General features: G+C 31.1%; 1 protein-coding gene and 1 pseudogene across 1 annotated transcript; one reads left to right on the forward strand and one right to left on the reverse strand.

Annotated features, from left to right (window-relative positions):
* Positions 1–3177: 3177 nt before the first annotated feature.
* On the reverse strand, positions 3178–4053 carry LOC114373419 (annotated as a pseudogene).
* Positions 4054–14090: 10037 nt separating this feature from the next.
* LOC114373975 (40S ribosomal protein S12-like) lies at positions 14091–16019 on the forward strand. Its single transcript, XM_028331553.1, has 5 exons — positions 14091–14189; positions 14334–14381; positions 15116–15407; positions 15569–15634; positions 15711–16019. Exons 2-5 carry the CDS (start codon positions 14374–14376, stop codon positions 15768–15770), a joined length of 426 nt encoding a protein of 141 aa, XP_028187354.1. The 5' UTR covers positions 14091–14189; positions 14334–14373; the 3' UTR covers positions 15771–16019.
* The last annotated feature ends 612 nt before the right edge of the window (positions 16020–16631 follow it).

Here is a 16631-nt window from a genome sequence, read left to right on the forward strand (position 1 = left end):
AATAAGGCTAATTGGGTTGTCATAAATTACCAATAAAAAAACCGTTTAATTAAGGTTGAAAGAGAAAGGGGAATAAAAAGAAAATTTTAACTAAGTTTTTGAAACATTTAATTAAATTATGGCTAAAAACGCTAGTAAATCATGGTTAATTATGAATAATTTAATTAAAATAAATAAATTTCATGTCTACTCATCGAGAATGAGTTCTTTATGAATTTCAAAAGACACTTAAGATGTGATTTCATTCGTTGAACAAATTTTTCAACAATTAAAATTCTTTAATTTTTTTTTTCTTCACTCAGTGATTCTTACTGGCTAGTTGAATTTCTCCTCATGATCATTGGACGAGTTTTCCTGATGATTTGGTCTTTCTTTTTCATTCTCGAGCTACCACATGACCTTGGTCGCACAAATACTCTCATTAGGCTATCATAGTTCAATGGGCAAAACATTGTAAATGACAACTTAGTACTCCAAAAACCTTGACAAAAGAGTAAAAATTAGGAGAAAAAGAATAAAACTTATTTACAACCTAAAATTTTGTAAACCTCTATTTCCTAATTAAATTAAAGCAAAGATTCAGGAAAAATAGATAATTGATGTGTTATTTGTAATTCAAATAACTTATGCGCAACAATATTATTAAAGAAGCACCCAACGAATATCCAAACTCACCTTCCTCGGCATGATTGTGTCCCTGGAAGATTAAAAGCAACGACTCACATCATCAATTTTGAATGTGCATGCCTTAGCAATGGTAACGCGGGAATCATATGGTGAAATAAGTTTTACCTCATGCAATAATTCATCCAGTGCAAGAGCAAATAAGCAAATACGGTTGTTTGATGCTTATTCTATAAACTTTTATATTATCATTTTTTTCATTTGTCAAGATACAAACTGTATCTTTTAAAATTGGGAAGGACACATGATCATTACCACACACTAATAAATTTGAAGATTATCTCTTGATAGGAAAAAAAATGACAAATAATACAATAATGAAAGAGCAAAACCTCTTCTATATGGGTCATTTAAATTAACAACTCCAACTTCTAGGTAAATCGGTAGGAAATATTATTTGTTTCTAATTGCATAAAATTTGGAAAAAAATAATTAAAATGAGTAAAAGAATATAAATAGAAAAAAATCACATAAAAATATAATATGAAAAAAATTGTGTAGAAGAATAAACATTACAAACACAAAAAATACATATAAATATAAAATCAACAAAAATTCAGAATGAAAGAAATATATAAAATTTAATAATAACACATTTAACCTAATTTGGATTGAATTTGTCATCAAAGCTCCTAAAGTAGTATGTGAATTCAACATGTTGGATGATATCCATTTGACAATTTTTCTTTTTAAAAAAATGGAAGAAATTAATATTGCAGTTTGTGATGCTACTTTAGCATCAAAAGCCTAACTTTTTTTTTTCTAATCGCTCTTAGGATTAAACCGCACAAACCTCTTATATATAGTGCGGGGTTGAACTTTTAAAACCATGTCAAATATTTGAAAGACATTATTAGTTATTGTAATTATTAACTTTATATGTTTGAATGACTTTTTTTTAATCCTCTTTATATATTTTCTCGAAGATTGATTAAAGAATCTAAGGATAAATATATTGTGGAGATGAGGATGCTATAATTATTGCAAGACAATGATTTAATTAAATAATTTATTTTAATTATGATGAATCATTATTTTTCAATTCTTAACGTCTCCTTGATAATTATTTTACAATGTAGGAAACTTTAAATAATAATTGAGCAAATATGATTTTAATGACAATCAAGACTATTCTAAAAAAAACAAGGAAGGAAATTTGGATTGAGATTGAGAAGAAGTAAAATGACATATATTATATAGATAGATATAGATTGTCCCAGTATTAATGGGTACTCAACTCAGGTTGAACAAAATTCTATTATTTTATTTTATTTTTGTTGTACATTTATATATCATGTATTTTGTATCTTTAAATATATTTTTAAGGGGTTAATATATCAGGACATTTATTTTTTTTACTATTTCTAGTTATAATAGTTAACAATTACAAATGTTTTTTAATTATGTTATTGATGAGAAGTGTTTATAAAAAAAAATTAGAAGCACTTTAAAATGTATTTTTTAAACATATTAATTAGTAACATATGTTTAAAAAAAAGGTTTTGAAGGGAAAGACATTCAATTGGTGGAGTTGTGGTGGAGCATGGGGAGGGGAAGGGCACGAATGATGGGGGAAATGGAGTCAGATCCAGACCCATGGTTGTATCACGTCCTCATGTGTCTGTTCCTCACATTTGTGTTTTACGCCCTTGCTTTCTCTCGCCCCTTAGCCAGACCCATGGTTTAATGCACATGGAATTCGTATTATACACAAAACAATACGTGCAGATCCTTCTATTATTTTCCACCGAAACTTGTACGTGTATTTCACAGGATAATTCTAACCTCACACAATATTTTTACATTGGTTCATGTATCTCATGTTTAAGATTTTGCAATTCAAAAAGGAATGTGTCTTCTGTCAATTTTAAAAGACGAAATTCATCATAATTTCCTGTTATATAAATTGTTAAACAATAACAGAGGGAAGGAGGAACGAGATGAGTGCCAGCTCCTACCTCCTACCTCCTCAATTATAAATATATTAACACAAGTTTACAAAAAAAAAATATATTAACACAATTATTAAATTTATTTATTGTCGGTAATTGTTTCTAGATCTGTCAATATTGATTGTTAAATAAAGATGTTGCTTTTTTTTTTAAGGCTGTTGTCTTGATGAAACTAACTAAGATAACATTATCGTCTGGTGCAAGCAGCAAGATTCCAAATCCTTAAAACGCGGACAAAGCATAATCTCGCTGCAAAACATAATCCTTGACAGTGGTCGCATATGAACATGTTTCATTTCATGTGGCACAAAAAAACGGACATATCTTTTCCTTTTGATTCTCACGTCACTGATGTTTTCCTTTTAATTCTTCTATTAATTTTTGTTTATTGATGACAAGGGTATCATTTACTTGTATTTTGAAATTCAAGTAAATTTAAAAATAATAAAATCATAAAAAATACATGTACAGGTAATAATTAATATAAATAGAAGATACGGAACGTAAACTTAAAATGTAAAAAATATTTAAACTTATAAATATGTATAATTAAAAAAAATGTGACATAGGATTCTCCAAAAGGTTATATGAATGCCTGAAAAGTATCACTGTTTTTTGTATCTCCTCCAAAAACCCAAGTCCTGAAATAGACATAAAATGATGTATAGGAGAAAATACTGACAGCTCTGGTGTCGGTGGCAACGAACATGAGGTTGAAGGCAATAATGAACTCCAAAGCAAAAGCTTGGCCATATCCTCCGGAAGGAACGGTGACTCCACCACGCATGAAAGGGTGATAAACCCCCTTGAGAGCAAATCCGGCGCATATATATTTAGATGCCAAAACTTGTGCACCAATATACATGGGCACATGCTTCCAAGGGAAGTGCTTTAATGCAGCTAAGGGAATGGTGATAGCAGGGTTGAGATGAGCAGCGGAGATGTGGCCGGTGGCGAAAGATGACAATCATGACGGCGAGGCCAGTGGTGGCAGCACATCCAATAAGGGTCTCAGAGCCATTTGTCTTTTGGTTGACAATGGCAGCGGCAGTGCCTGTGAACATGAGAATGAAGGTCCCTATGAACTCAGCTCCAACCTTTCTTGCAAGAGGGACCCCTGGTGGAGGAGGTGGCAGTGCCAATGAGCATGACACCGCCGGTAAACCTCCATCTTCTAAGCTCCATTCCTCCACACTGAAACACCTACAACTCTTCAGGAGGGACTTCTTGCAATTCCTATTATTATTATTAATGAAGCCACCAAAAAGTAGGTGTTGAGGGTATTTCCTCGTTGTTGTCCATATATATCCCTAGTTCTCCCTCAAAGAAATTAATATTATCAGAGGGACTCTATCTAGCTATTGTTTGCGTTTTTGTGAATAGTGATGAGAGGTAGTACCAAGTGGTATATATGCATAGTAGATCAGGTGTAGTGGTTGGTTGACTTGTTACAGAATCACAGAGGAAGCAAACTAGTGGATGCAATGAAACTACAAGGCATCACATTAATTAACGGATCGGTGGTGGGACATTGCGGGCGGGGGAGACTTCAATTCAATATGGAACTTGGAAAAGACCCTTTAAACTTTACCCGTCAATCAATAATGGGTCACAGTTCGTGGCCTTTTATAATACATAAGTTTGCCTTTCAAAACAAATAAATTTCCCCATCTAATTCATTGTTTTCCAATTTTTCCCTTTCTTTCTTGCCCGGCCCATCTTTCTCTTTTGAGAGAATTTTTTTTGGAGAAATTTTAATTTGATGCCGGACCATCATGGCCCCCTCATATCTTACATAATCAAGTTATATTAATTCTTTTTTAATCAACTAAAAAACTCGGTTGTGTTACTAAGATTAATTTGTACTATGATCACATGATAATTTCGAATTATGTAATTTTTTTTATGATTTTGGAAATCAATGTTTATGTTATTGTCGAGTTATGGGTAACCTGAGTTCTCCCTTTTCCTATCCTGGGTGTATTCTTCATGATTGGTGTGATCTCCAAGCTTTGGCAAGATGCGAGGTACCCGTAAAAGAGAGACTTTGATGTTCAATAAAGATCTTAGGTGTTGATCTAATATTGAATGATAACTTATATCTTTCTTCTGATGTTCCGCTGTTTATAGTCATAGCAGTTACTGACTTGGTAACTATCGAACTATCGCCCACTGTAGTTGTGATCGGTCATGTGTAAGAATTAAGTCGGTCAATCCGAGTAACTGATGGATCTCCTACGATACAGTTTATATATAGTTTTTTTCCTGATATATATATATATATATATATATATATATATATTCATGTGATATATATTGTCAAATTTATTACTATTAATTTTTTCTTTCCCAAATTAAAAAGTGTGATTGTATCATTTTCATGTCAAATTGACTAAAATCATAAATATGAATTGATTATTGATATATATATATATATATTCATGTGACATATATTGTCAAATTTATTACTATTAATTTTTTCTTTCGCAAATTAAAAAGTATGACTTTGTATTATTTTCATGTCAAATGGACTAAAATCATAAATATCAATAGTTGTGAACAATTTAATTTTTTTTCTTAATTTTCCATATCCTTCACCTATCTAGCTTTGTAGTAATTACCAAATTATTCCTAAAAAATTAACATGCATCTTAATTTTTCGGCAACCAATGAAGGTGATCAAAGTATAACATTGTTTTTATCAGTTGATCAAATTATAACATTTAGGTGTATTAGGATGAGTGTTTTGTGTTGTTATCTAATTAAAATTAGAGTCTCCTTTTTTTCCTCGTGTTTTTTGGTTAAGTTTTCAAGACACAGTTGAACTCAATTCAATTTGGTATTATTAGAGTGTCCTCTAACTTGTATATCAAACGTTGGCATTAAATTTTAGGTGAAACTTTAATTATAATTGAAAAATAACACAAATTTGTCTCGGAAGAAACTGTATATGATACAAAAAATAATATTTTACTTTAAAACATTTACGTTGTGGTGTAAAATAATAATAAATTTTAATGAGCTAATTTCTTTAAAAAATGGAATTTGTATATAATATAATATTTTACGTTGTTGTATATAATATATAAAATAATATAATATAATTTGTCTTAATTAAGAAAATGTATAATTTGTAAAGGATAAATTTAGTATTTAAAGAAAATGGTTCCACTTCTCTCACAAATCTTATACTAACAATTGTTTTTTTAGCGTATGTGTAAAGGATATATCTTATATGTCCATATCAGACATTTGATAAATGTTACACATTTTCATGAAAACTTTATACTTTTAATTTGAATTACATTCGGTGAGAATTCTCCTTAAGATAAAAGCAAAGTAATAGAGGGTTCTAGTAGCAATTATGAAATGCTATCAGCAAAACAGAGAAGAATACGACCCAAAACAAACGAGCTTTGTGGGCAGCATGCTATCTTAGCATTACATTACATGGAGATCATTGTTGTGTTACTGCTCAAGAATCAGCATAATGATTAATGAAATTTATGTCTCAAGTCTGAAACTAAATGTTGTCAAAGTGAAACATCAAATCATATAGGGATAGAAAGAAGACCCTATAATAAGCTTGAGTAGGGTAGGGGACACCAATTCTTTCAGTGATTTCATTCCAATATTTGTGGTTCTCTTCCGTCTTCATTTCGAATCTCAGAATGAGTTATCTGTTGTTATCATCACGAAATGCCTCTCAGGCTCACATTACAGTAATTTGTCATTTCATAAGTTGAAATTTCACTCTGGAATTTACTTATCAAAATGATGGTTGAGAGACTTTAACTGCAACTTATTTGGCTAACATTGATAACAGAATTAACTAATAAAGTAAGAATAGAATAGGAAGGAAAGAGATATGGACTATTATTAATTATTTAATGGACTAAATTTAGGTTCACTGTCTGCATTTTAGTATTGCTCTCCATCAGAATTAGAGTTACCTTAAAAACTTATATTGACTTTTAATGCAAACTTTATTAAGTATATTATTTAGATAAAACTCTAATTCTGATAGAAGAACAACGTTAAAATCACTTCAGAAAAATTTTATTCTTATTTAATTAAATCGGTACCTTCTCAGTATCTTCCACAACACAACCATAAGAATTTGGACACCACTACTAGAGAATATCGTATAATATGTGTTTGGGACAACTAAACTGTAGTAAAGTACTCACTTTATACTTGAACAAAAACATTTTGGCCGGGATTGCTTTAAAAGTAGGTGAATGGAATGGAAGGGCCCCTCTCAAAAATGAAGGGGACTTCAACTTCAAAGAGAATGCATGCATTACAATGTTGAAAGGTGGGACTCCAAACAAAAATTAAATTGAAAGGGTCAAAAATGAGTTGCCATTTTGTATCATTTTGTCCTCCATTTTATCCACTCTACATCAATCGGTCAACTTAATTACTTCAAATATAGAATTCTGCCTGCACACGTTATGTACCATGTTGTTTTAATGTGCACCTTTCCTTTTCTTCTTTTCCTTCTGTCGCTGGCTTCAATAATGCATTCCCTTTAATTTTAGCTAATTATGCTATGAATCAAAAAGCAGATTTGACGCCTATACGTAGGAAAAAAAATTGTAGATTCTGCAGGCGCAATTGATAAGTAAACAAGAGATAGTTTGATGACACAACATAATGCATGCTCATTATTCTAAACCACAATTTCTTAAAATGATATTTCAATGATCATGTTTGCAGTGCTAATAAAGTTAAGCCGGAAAGAAACCCTTCACATTTCATTACACCATATATGTCAAAATGGCCCGCATAGAGCACTTAATTATAATCTCAGTTTTTTGGTCTTCAAGGAAATCTCAATGCCATTCCCTACTAATTATGAGTTTTACAGTGTGCCAAAAAAGTACTGACATTTGATTGGTTGGAGCCAGGTGTTAGGAAGATTGAAAGTTTAACCCCACACCATTGGCAACCATATGAATCAATAACTAGCATTAGTGGTTCAAGAGCCTGAAACTGAATGATATACGAATTCTAATTTAGGCTAACTAGCCATGTAAATCTTCTATAGCAGGAAATCTGCTCCTTAATTTCTAGTAACAACTTATTTATTGTTCCTCTGGCCAGGAACTCCAATAACTATTACAAAGTGTAAATAGTTCGAATTATTCAGCTCTGACAGGTTAGTCTCTAACTCAATTCTCGGCGGGCAGTGGCAGATACTCCAAGCACAAAAAAATAGGAAAGAGTTCATGAGTCCCAAGAGAATGAAAGAATAATTGATTAAACATTCTTAGTCAAAGTCTTTCTAAAATTTACAATAAGCAGGGATCATTGGTCAAGTCCATTCATTATCTTGTGTTTATTTTTTATTGTCACTCAAATTCAAAGGGAAGTTTTTCCTCCTTCTCAATCCTCTATTTTTTTTTTATCAGTAAGTTTTAGTTGTTAGTGGGAGTATTCGAACATGTGACTTCTCTCCTTCCCTTCTCTTTTCAATCATCTGTATTTGGGGAAAGAAATTGAAGATTCCTATTAAAGCAGAAGATCACCGCATCTGTATTGGGGAAAATTAATGGTTAGGAAAAGGCAGCGAAAGAGAAGGGTTAGCAAATGAATGGCGATGCAGAAGTGGAGAATTGGTTTTGTTGGTAGGCCATCTTACTTGATTTATAATGGCAAGAAAAGACAAAAAGATTAGAGCTAATGGGTTGTTGGATATAAGCCTTCCCTGGGTGTGTACTAATACAAGGTTTCTCCACTAATCACAAAAAAGAGAATGGCAATCGAATAAAGCTGCTATTAATTGGTTGTTTGATTTCTGGTCTTTAGAGAAAGATTCTACTAAAATAATGCACTCTTTCGTATTCAAATTGAAATAATTTAAATATGCACATATTCGAACTACGCATGGCAATGGGCGGGTCAGGGTTAGGTTTTGCTTACCCCCACTCCCAACTTTCCATATCCCCGCCCCTGTCCCTGTTCTCGAAACCCAACAGTGTAAATCTACTCTCCATCCTCGCCCTAGACAGGATCAGATTTTCCTGCTATCGACATGCTTGTAAAATTCTATAAAAAAATATAATTGGTTAGGAATTTATTTCTGCACGACTTTACCGTTGAGATTTGCAAAATAATATCTTTGGAGGGAGAAAGATGCATCGCACGGAAACAGTACAAAATGGAGACTTCAATCTCTTCTCTTTCTTTCTAACGTTTGGGAACTCTATCAGAGCAATTAGAGAAAAAAATTGAGGAATCTCAAGAAATTGTTAAAGATACCGCTATCGCTTTTGAAAGACACGTGAGTTCGTTTAGATATAAGGGATGAGTTATTCACAATTAGATATTAGTGAGAATATGTGTAAGGATTCTTAGAGTATAAATTGGAATGAGTTTTGGAGTGTTTATGCATTTTTTATTTTATCCTTATAATTATAACTGCGAATTATATATGAATTATATATGTTTGTTGAACCAATTGACGTCTCAATGAGAAATTGTTGTAAAATTAATGTGTCCTTGTGTTGAGTGTGAACCCTTAAAAAAATTGAGTTTTTTTTATTAACGTGTATTATATTCTAAATAATATTATTTTTAATGAATTATTATCTTATTCTATATTTTTGCACGACGACGATCAACATATTGTGTGTATATATTTATTGTAATACTAAAATAATAAATTAAATAAAGTTGTAAGGTTAATGCCTAGTGTTAATTTCTTTTAATGTAACATTAAATTAATTGTTATAAAAACTCTTTTTATTAAAAATAATGTAGCTTGATTTACTATATATATATATATATATATATATATATATATATATATGTTTTGTGTCATGCAAATATAATTATTGTGTGATGTGTATATGAGTTATGAGATGTTAAATTGTGGGAATGATATTTGGTTGCAAATAAGTGTGTATTTAGCACTTATGTGACAATAATTATGTTATGAACGGTAAATTATACAATAACTCAACTAGTGTTGATACTGAGAAAAGTGTTGATGATCAGTGTTAAAGAGGAAGTGTAAGTTTCCTATTTAGAAACCAGTGTTAAATTGTAGAGCAATGTGTTAAACGTGTTTAAAACACGAGTGTAAGGTCATGAGTATTATATAATTCATGAGCAGTGTTTATAAATGGAATATGTGATGAATTGTGGAATAACATGTTGCTTTGAGATTATAGTATTGTTATTGAGATCGAGTATAAGTGCAAAGTTGAACATGTGTTAATTTGTGAGATACATGTAAACATGTGATGGTGAATTGTGACACTATGAGATGTGAAATTGTGAATGAGTTTTGGTTGTGTGAATAAGCGTGTGGTTAACACTTAATGTGACATTACTTGTGTTGTAAGCTGTGAATTATACAATAACCCGACCAGTGTTAAAGAAAAAGTGTAAGTTTCTTATTTAGGAACCAATGTTAAAGAGAAATGTAGGTTTCCTATTTAGGAACTGGTGTTAAAGAGAAAATGTAGGTTTTCTATTCAGGAACCAGTGTTAAATTGTAGCGCAATTGTGTTAAACGTGTGTAAAACACGAGTGTGAGGTCGTGGGTATTGTATAATTCATTAGCAGTGTTTGCATGCAAAAAAAATTTAGGGGTTGGACCTGAATCAGGAGGGAGAGACCCTGACAGACTCTTCAGAGTATAGGCCTTGGGGGTCGCCCGATTTGAGTGCTCCTCTAAGCCTGTGCCAATTCCACATGGTTGAAGCATTCTCGCAAAACAGCGTGACCCTGACTGGTCTCCCTATGATTTTACTTAGTGAGAGTGACCTGATATACCCATTGTGTGGTGTTTCTTGTTATGTATTTCTAAGCGTCATAGGGTGGTTTTTCACTGATATGGTACCACATTGCATATAGGTTTAAGTCTTAGCATAACTGTCGCATAACGCTTGCTAATTGTTTATTATGAAATTGATGTGTTATTATGTCTTGATCGAAGTATGTGATTCTTGTGTAATGTGATGGATGATTGAAAAGTGTAATTGATGATTGAAAAAGTGAATTTTGAATGACAAAGTGGTAGAATTACGTGAATTATATTTAAGCGAGTTGTATCTCATTTATATGATGTGTGTATTGTTTCTATATTAGTTAGGAATGTGATAATTCACTCCCTGTGTGTTGTTTGTCTTTGGATCTTGTGATGATCTTGAACTTTGTGTTCGGGGAAGCACATGACTAGGTGAATTACTTTAAGGAATCTTGGGACGTCGGGACACAATGCTCTGGTAAGATGTGACATTGGGGCATAAGTTCTATATTAATTGCATTTTATTTTACCTCATTTATTTAACAAAATATATTTTTATAAATTTTGACGACCTTGTTTTGAGCCCAATATATTTTTAATAAGTTTTATTTGGTAATAGTGAAGTGAATGTAAACATTTTACCCATGTAAATTTGTTTACCAATATTTTCATATATTTTATTTATTTATATATATGTCGGAGTAGAGAGTGTCATACCCGACTTTTCAAAGATGAGAAAAAGTGATGTATTTTGGATATTAATATACAAATAGATGTATTTTGGGCAAATAGGAGAGAGAGAAAGTATATTGCCGGAAAAAGAACCATCATATTGTTTAGATTGTACATGACAACATAAAATTCAATCAAATAATTTTATGTTTAATGTGTTATATATAAGTAATGATATTTTTTTAAACTAATGATTAACGAGACAGATTCAAATCGGGTATTAATAATTTTATTCTTGATCTTAAATCCAATTTTAATTATCGAGAAAAATATGAACCCGACTCTAACCCCGTTAACTCAAGTTTTTCCCATCAAAATCGGATTGGGGGACCGTGCGGACTCGGACTCCATTGTAATACCTAATTCGAACTTGATAGCCAACGCTTTATCTAAATAAATATGCATCACACATTATTATCTCCTATGTTTTGTTTAATGTAGCTCTAGTCTAGTAGTCTTTGCCATGCCTGAAAGTGTAACGACGTGGAATTGGACACTACCTTAAGTTGCTCCGAACATATCATTATTTTTATTTTATCTCATTACTTTCATCATATTTTATGAATCAGATTTTTAGGATATATATTATAAAATTTTCTTTAGATAGTTAGACTGATTTAAGAAACTCTATCATTGAAGAGAGATGAATTAACACTCAATAAGAAAGCAATAAAAGACAATATTTAAGGGATATTTTTTCATATTTATTAGAAGATAATAAAAAAATATTCTCAAACATAACCAATACATACATATTATTAGTGTTTCTTCATCTTAATATTTTCATGTAAAGGGATGGAAATCTTACATTCTCATATGAATGTTTAAAAAAAATTAATCACTTTTTTTTATTGAACCTTATTTATTTATTTATTTATTTGAGATTTTTATTTTTAAATTATTTTAAATTTAAAAACATTCCCATAAATTAAAAGTACGTGCCAAACATTTTTTATGAAAATAACATTTCCAATAATCACATTCACAAAAATATTATTTCCTAAAATATAATGAAATCCTTAAAACATACTCTCCTTAGATTAAAACACAACTCCATATCCCAAAGGTTCACATAGAAAATCTTGGTACATGGTAATTGTCATATATCCAACCGTTCAAAATTCAAATAAATAAAAGTTTTGGTGACTTCCTGTCGGTCTGTTTTTTTTTTAATTTAATTATATTTTCTGATTTATTTTTTCAATGCATAATATTTTTCTATTTTTTATTTCACTGTCATTAGATTTTAAAAAATCATTCATTAAGCCATACAAAACCTTCCTAAAAAAAGACAAAGTCATATAGAACCTTAATATATATTTCTCCTTTAATTTCTTCAAGATATAAGGTGAGACATAATAGGAACTACCTTTTAGGTAAATTTTAACCCTCTCCACTTACATTAACTTGACAAGCTTGTTAAATTATGTCCTTTAATAAAAAAGACATTCGTGCAAGTTTGGATAGAGTATGATACTTATATATATATATATATATATATATATATATATATATATATATATATATATTTCTTATTAAAAAGAACTCTCTTATATCCAAAGTTACATAAATAATAACATAAATCATTTTAGAGACTAAATTGGTGGATATTTAATTTCAATGATTACTTAAACAATTTTATTAACTTAAGAATTATTCAAGAGTGCGTAATTGTTTGAAGACCATATGAGTAGTTTAATCTAAAATGAGATTAACCCACGAACTCAGGAACCAACCTATTTAGTCGCGTAAAACTTTTAAAGAAAAATTAAACCCAGTGCAACTCCTGCAGCAAAATATACATCTAATGACAGTTGACTGAGTTGAGATGAAAGCTGGGACAGATCGATAGAGGGACGAGTAGGGACTTGATTATTTCTATTCTTAGAATTTTTATCTATATACATATATTTTAAAATTAATTAGTATAAAATTAATTTTGTATGTTATTATTATAATAATAATTAGTATAAAATTATGTAAAATTAATTATATTTGTTATTTTATTATAATAATTAAAGTGAAAAGTAATATAAAATTCTGTAAAATTAATTGTGTGTTTATTTTTATTATAATAACAATCAAGGTTATCATTATTTAATATAAAAAATCATTTTCTATTTTATGTGTAAAAATAGTAATTTTTAAAATTAAACATTTAAACAATTATAAAAAAATTTCAACCCCTTTATAAAGTTTATGAATCCGTCATTGGATCCAAGTGAGTTACAGTATTTTTTTATTTTTTAGAAAATGATAGCTTAACTAACTTATAAGTTACAGTATAATGCTCGACTTATTATGCTTTTTTCTTTAAAAAATGAGAAAGTTCCTATTTACACCCCTTTTCATTGTTCACACTTCTAGATTTTCTTAGACTTATTGGAACACATAAACTACTCTCACGTTCATCCTTAGCCTCCTCTCCCTATACCCTCCCCCTTCTTTCTGTGACCTTCATATAAAAAAAAACTTGATGAAGGCCAATTATAAAGGCCCAATTGTTCTTTTTTATATATAAAACACTATATAAATGAGGTGCAAAACTGCTGCAATGGGAGACGATAATAGTGTCTACCAAAATTAAAATTACTATTGATCCCTACAAAACTTTTTCCATATTTTGTTAAAAAAAAGACTCATCCATATTTAACTATGATTAAAAAATATTTAAAATTATATATATGATTAGTGTATTTTTTTTTTTGAGAGTGTAAACATTTATTTTATTCACGTTAAATAATAGGATTTCATTACTTCTATAAAATTGTTTGAAAAACTAAAGTGAGATTTAAACATATTTATAAACATTAAAATCATATTTTGTCCAAAAATCAATTTACGAATAAATTAGGAAAACTAAAATTCATATAAAAAAACCCAAGTTTTTATTTTTATTTATTTTAAAAAAGAAAAACCAAAACGAAGAGGGACATTTCGGACTTTTCAATTTTAATTGTTAGGGTTTATGTTTTGTCATATAAATTTCCAATTTTTTTCTGCGTTTTTCATATCAGAAGCTCAGACCTAGGGATTTCGGCCGTTTGCTCCCCAAAAAGGTCTTCCCTTTCTCTCTCATTCACTCACTCTGTCACGTATGCTTGCGAAGATAAAGATGAAAACTTTTCTTTTAAGTTTGAAAATGCCACATCTCTTTGTGTTGGCACAATGTCTGATTTGTTTTGTTATTTTTGTTTTTGCAGGAAAGAAGCAGATTCTGTCCTTTGAAATCAACAAGAAAAGATGTCAGGGTATGCCACACGACCTATTCAAAATCATGTTACTGTTACCTGAGAATGGTTCCTTCAGGACGAAAATTGTGATATATATATATATACACACACACACACACACACACACACTAATTGTAATGCCTGTTTGTGGGTATGCGCTGCCTCTAGGTTAGATTTTGGTGGGTTCAAGTTTCGATTTTAACATATTGATGGCTCAAAGTTGAAATGGTTTTATTGAATTACCGGCATCTTGTTGTTTCAATGCATTATAATTGGTTTTAAAGTTGAGCCCTGATGGAGTCTTTGTTCCTATTTTCCTCTTCGTGATTTATTCCGCCCATGTTTCTTTGTGTTGAAGATGTATGAAGTATCTTCTGTAATCTATTATAATTCCTGGCAGTGTTGGCATTTTTGTTGCTCTATTTATAATAGGAATTGTTTTTTAAAATTTTCAAATGGATTAGATATACATGTAAGGACTGCTTATGAAAGCACTGCTAATCAATTTAAATTGATTAATCAGAGAATTGAATATGATAGCATTGGTTATAGTTAGAAGAGATTAAGAAAAGCAACATAAACTAATAATTTGTATTAGTGTGGAAATCATGTAGAAGCTGCTGGTAAGAATTGTCAACATTATCCTACGTGTGTGTATTGGGCCACTCCTGTTTTCGAGTAGCTTTTCCTTGACGAGTTTAGGATTTTTGTAGAAGTTACTCCTGACTGTTCCGAATGCTTTAATTATGCAGTGAAGAGGTAGCTGTTGCAGTTGAGGTACCTGCTACTTCAATTCCAGGTGAGCCAATGGACATCATGACTGCTCTACAGCTTGTGCTGAGAAAATCTCTGGCCTATGGTGGTCTTGCACGAGGTCTTCATGAAGGTGCCAAGGTGATCGAGAAGCATGCTGCACAGCTCTGTGTTCTAGCAGAAGATTGTGACCAACCTGATTATGTGAAACTGGTGAAGGCTCTTTGTGCAGAGCACAATGTTAGTCTTTTGACAGTTCCAAGTGCAAAGACCCTTGGAGAATGGGCTGGTGTAAGTACCTTGGGGACTCTTAAGCCATGTTACTTAAATTCTTTGTTCCATCAATTTACTCACAATTCCCAAATGATTGTGTGTTTGAATACGGATGAACAAATGGGATCTTGTTGCTTGATTTTGTTGTATTAAAATATATTAAATATTTTTTCTTGCAGTTGTGTAAGATTGATTCAGAGGGAAAGGCTCGGAAGGTAACTGGTTGCTCATGTGTGGTTGTCAAGGTATGACTTGATTGACTTGGTATTTTAAATGGAAATATTGGAGTGTTTTGGCATGCTAAGTATTTGCATTTTGCAGGATTTCGGGGAGGAACATGAAGCATATAATGTTGTTCTGCAGCATGTGAAAGCCAACTGAGGAGTTGCTGCAGCATGCCTAGATTTGTGGGTTTTAGTTTGAAGTTATTGTATGAGTCTATTTTTGCCTCTATCATAGGGATTTTGATGGTTTAGTACAATTATACCCGTTCTCATTGTTGCTGAGTGAATGCTTTTTTAATTACTATTGGTTTTCTGTGTTTTTAAGACTGACCTGTTGAGTTATTAATTGCTTACACTTCATGATAGTACTGAATGTGTTAATACGTAATGCGACTACTAATTACTATGTACTTGGCTGTTATATTCAAGATCGTGATAGACCACTCCCAATGGAGCATTTTATCTAAACTTCTGCTGCTTCATTCGTCTCACCATCTATTGCCATTCAATTTCCATTGTAAAAGGGACGTGATAGATTTGGAGTTTAGTCCAATTGGACCTTTTTAGAAGCTTAAGACCCTTCCAAACTCCCAAATACTGCTTCGCTCGAACCATCTGTCTCTTGGTTTGTTTATCAAGTACTATGTTTTTTGAGCCTATCAACGAACTTGTAGTTCAATCGGTTTTAAAATCTTGACACGGGCTCAATCCTTCACAATAACACATTTTACCCGTACGGTGTTTCTGGCGAGTCAACTTTTACCTTAGTCTCTAAAATTTATTCATTTTACATAAAAAAAAAAAGATGCAACTCCTGCTAATCCTATTGGTCAACCCTTTATCCATGGTAGGAATGTATCGTATTTCATCACCGCAAGTAGCCAATATTCATTTAATAATTTTTTTATTTTTAAGTTGAAGTATAAGAGAAAAACTAATGAGATCATGTACTTCCTTGACCTTATCTTCAATACCCTATTGTTAAAATATTTTCACATATTATAATAATGTTTAAAAC

This window comes from Glycine soja, chromosome 11 (assembly GCF_004193775.1).
Source record: "Glycine soja cultivar W05 chromosome 11, ASM419377v2, whole genome shotgun sequence".
Lineage (NCBI taxonomy): Eukaryota > Viridiplantae > Streptophyta > Magnoliopsida > Fabales > Fabaceae > Glycine > Glycine soja.

Bases quoted from the DNA above. Each gene is read 5' to 3' on its own strand.
- LOC114373975 (XM_028331553.1), top strand. The intron at 15,408-15,568 runs GTAAGTACCTTG...TTTTTCTTGCAG, and splicing joins CCCTTGGAGAATGGGCTGGT to TTGTGTAAGATTGATTCAGA. The intron at 15,635-15,710 runs GTATGACTTGAT...TGCATTTTGCAG, and splicing joins GCTCATGTGTGGTTGTCAAG to GATTTCGGGGAGGAACATGA.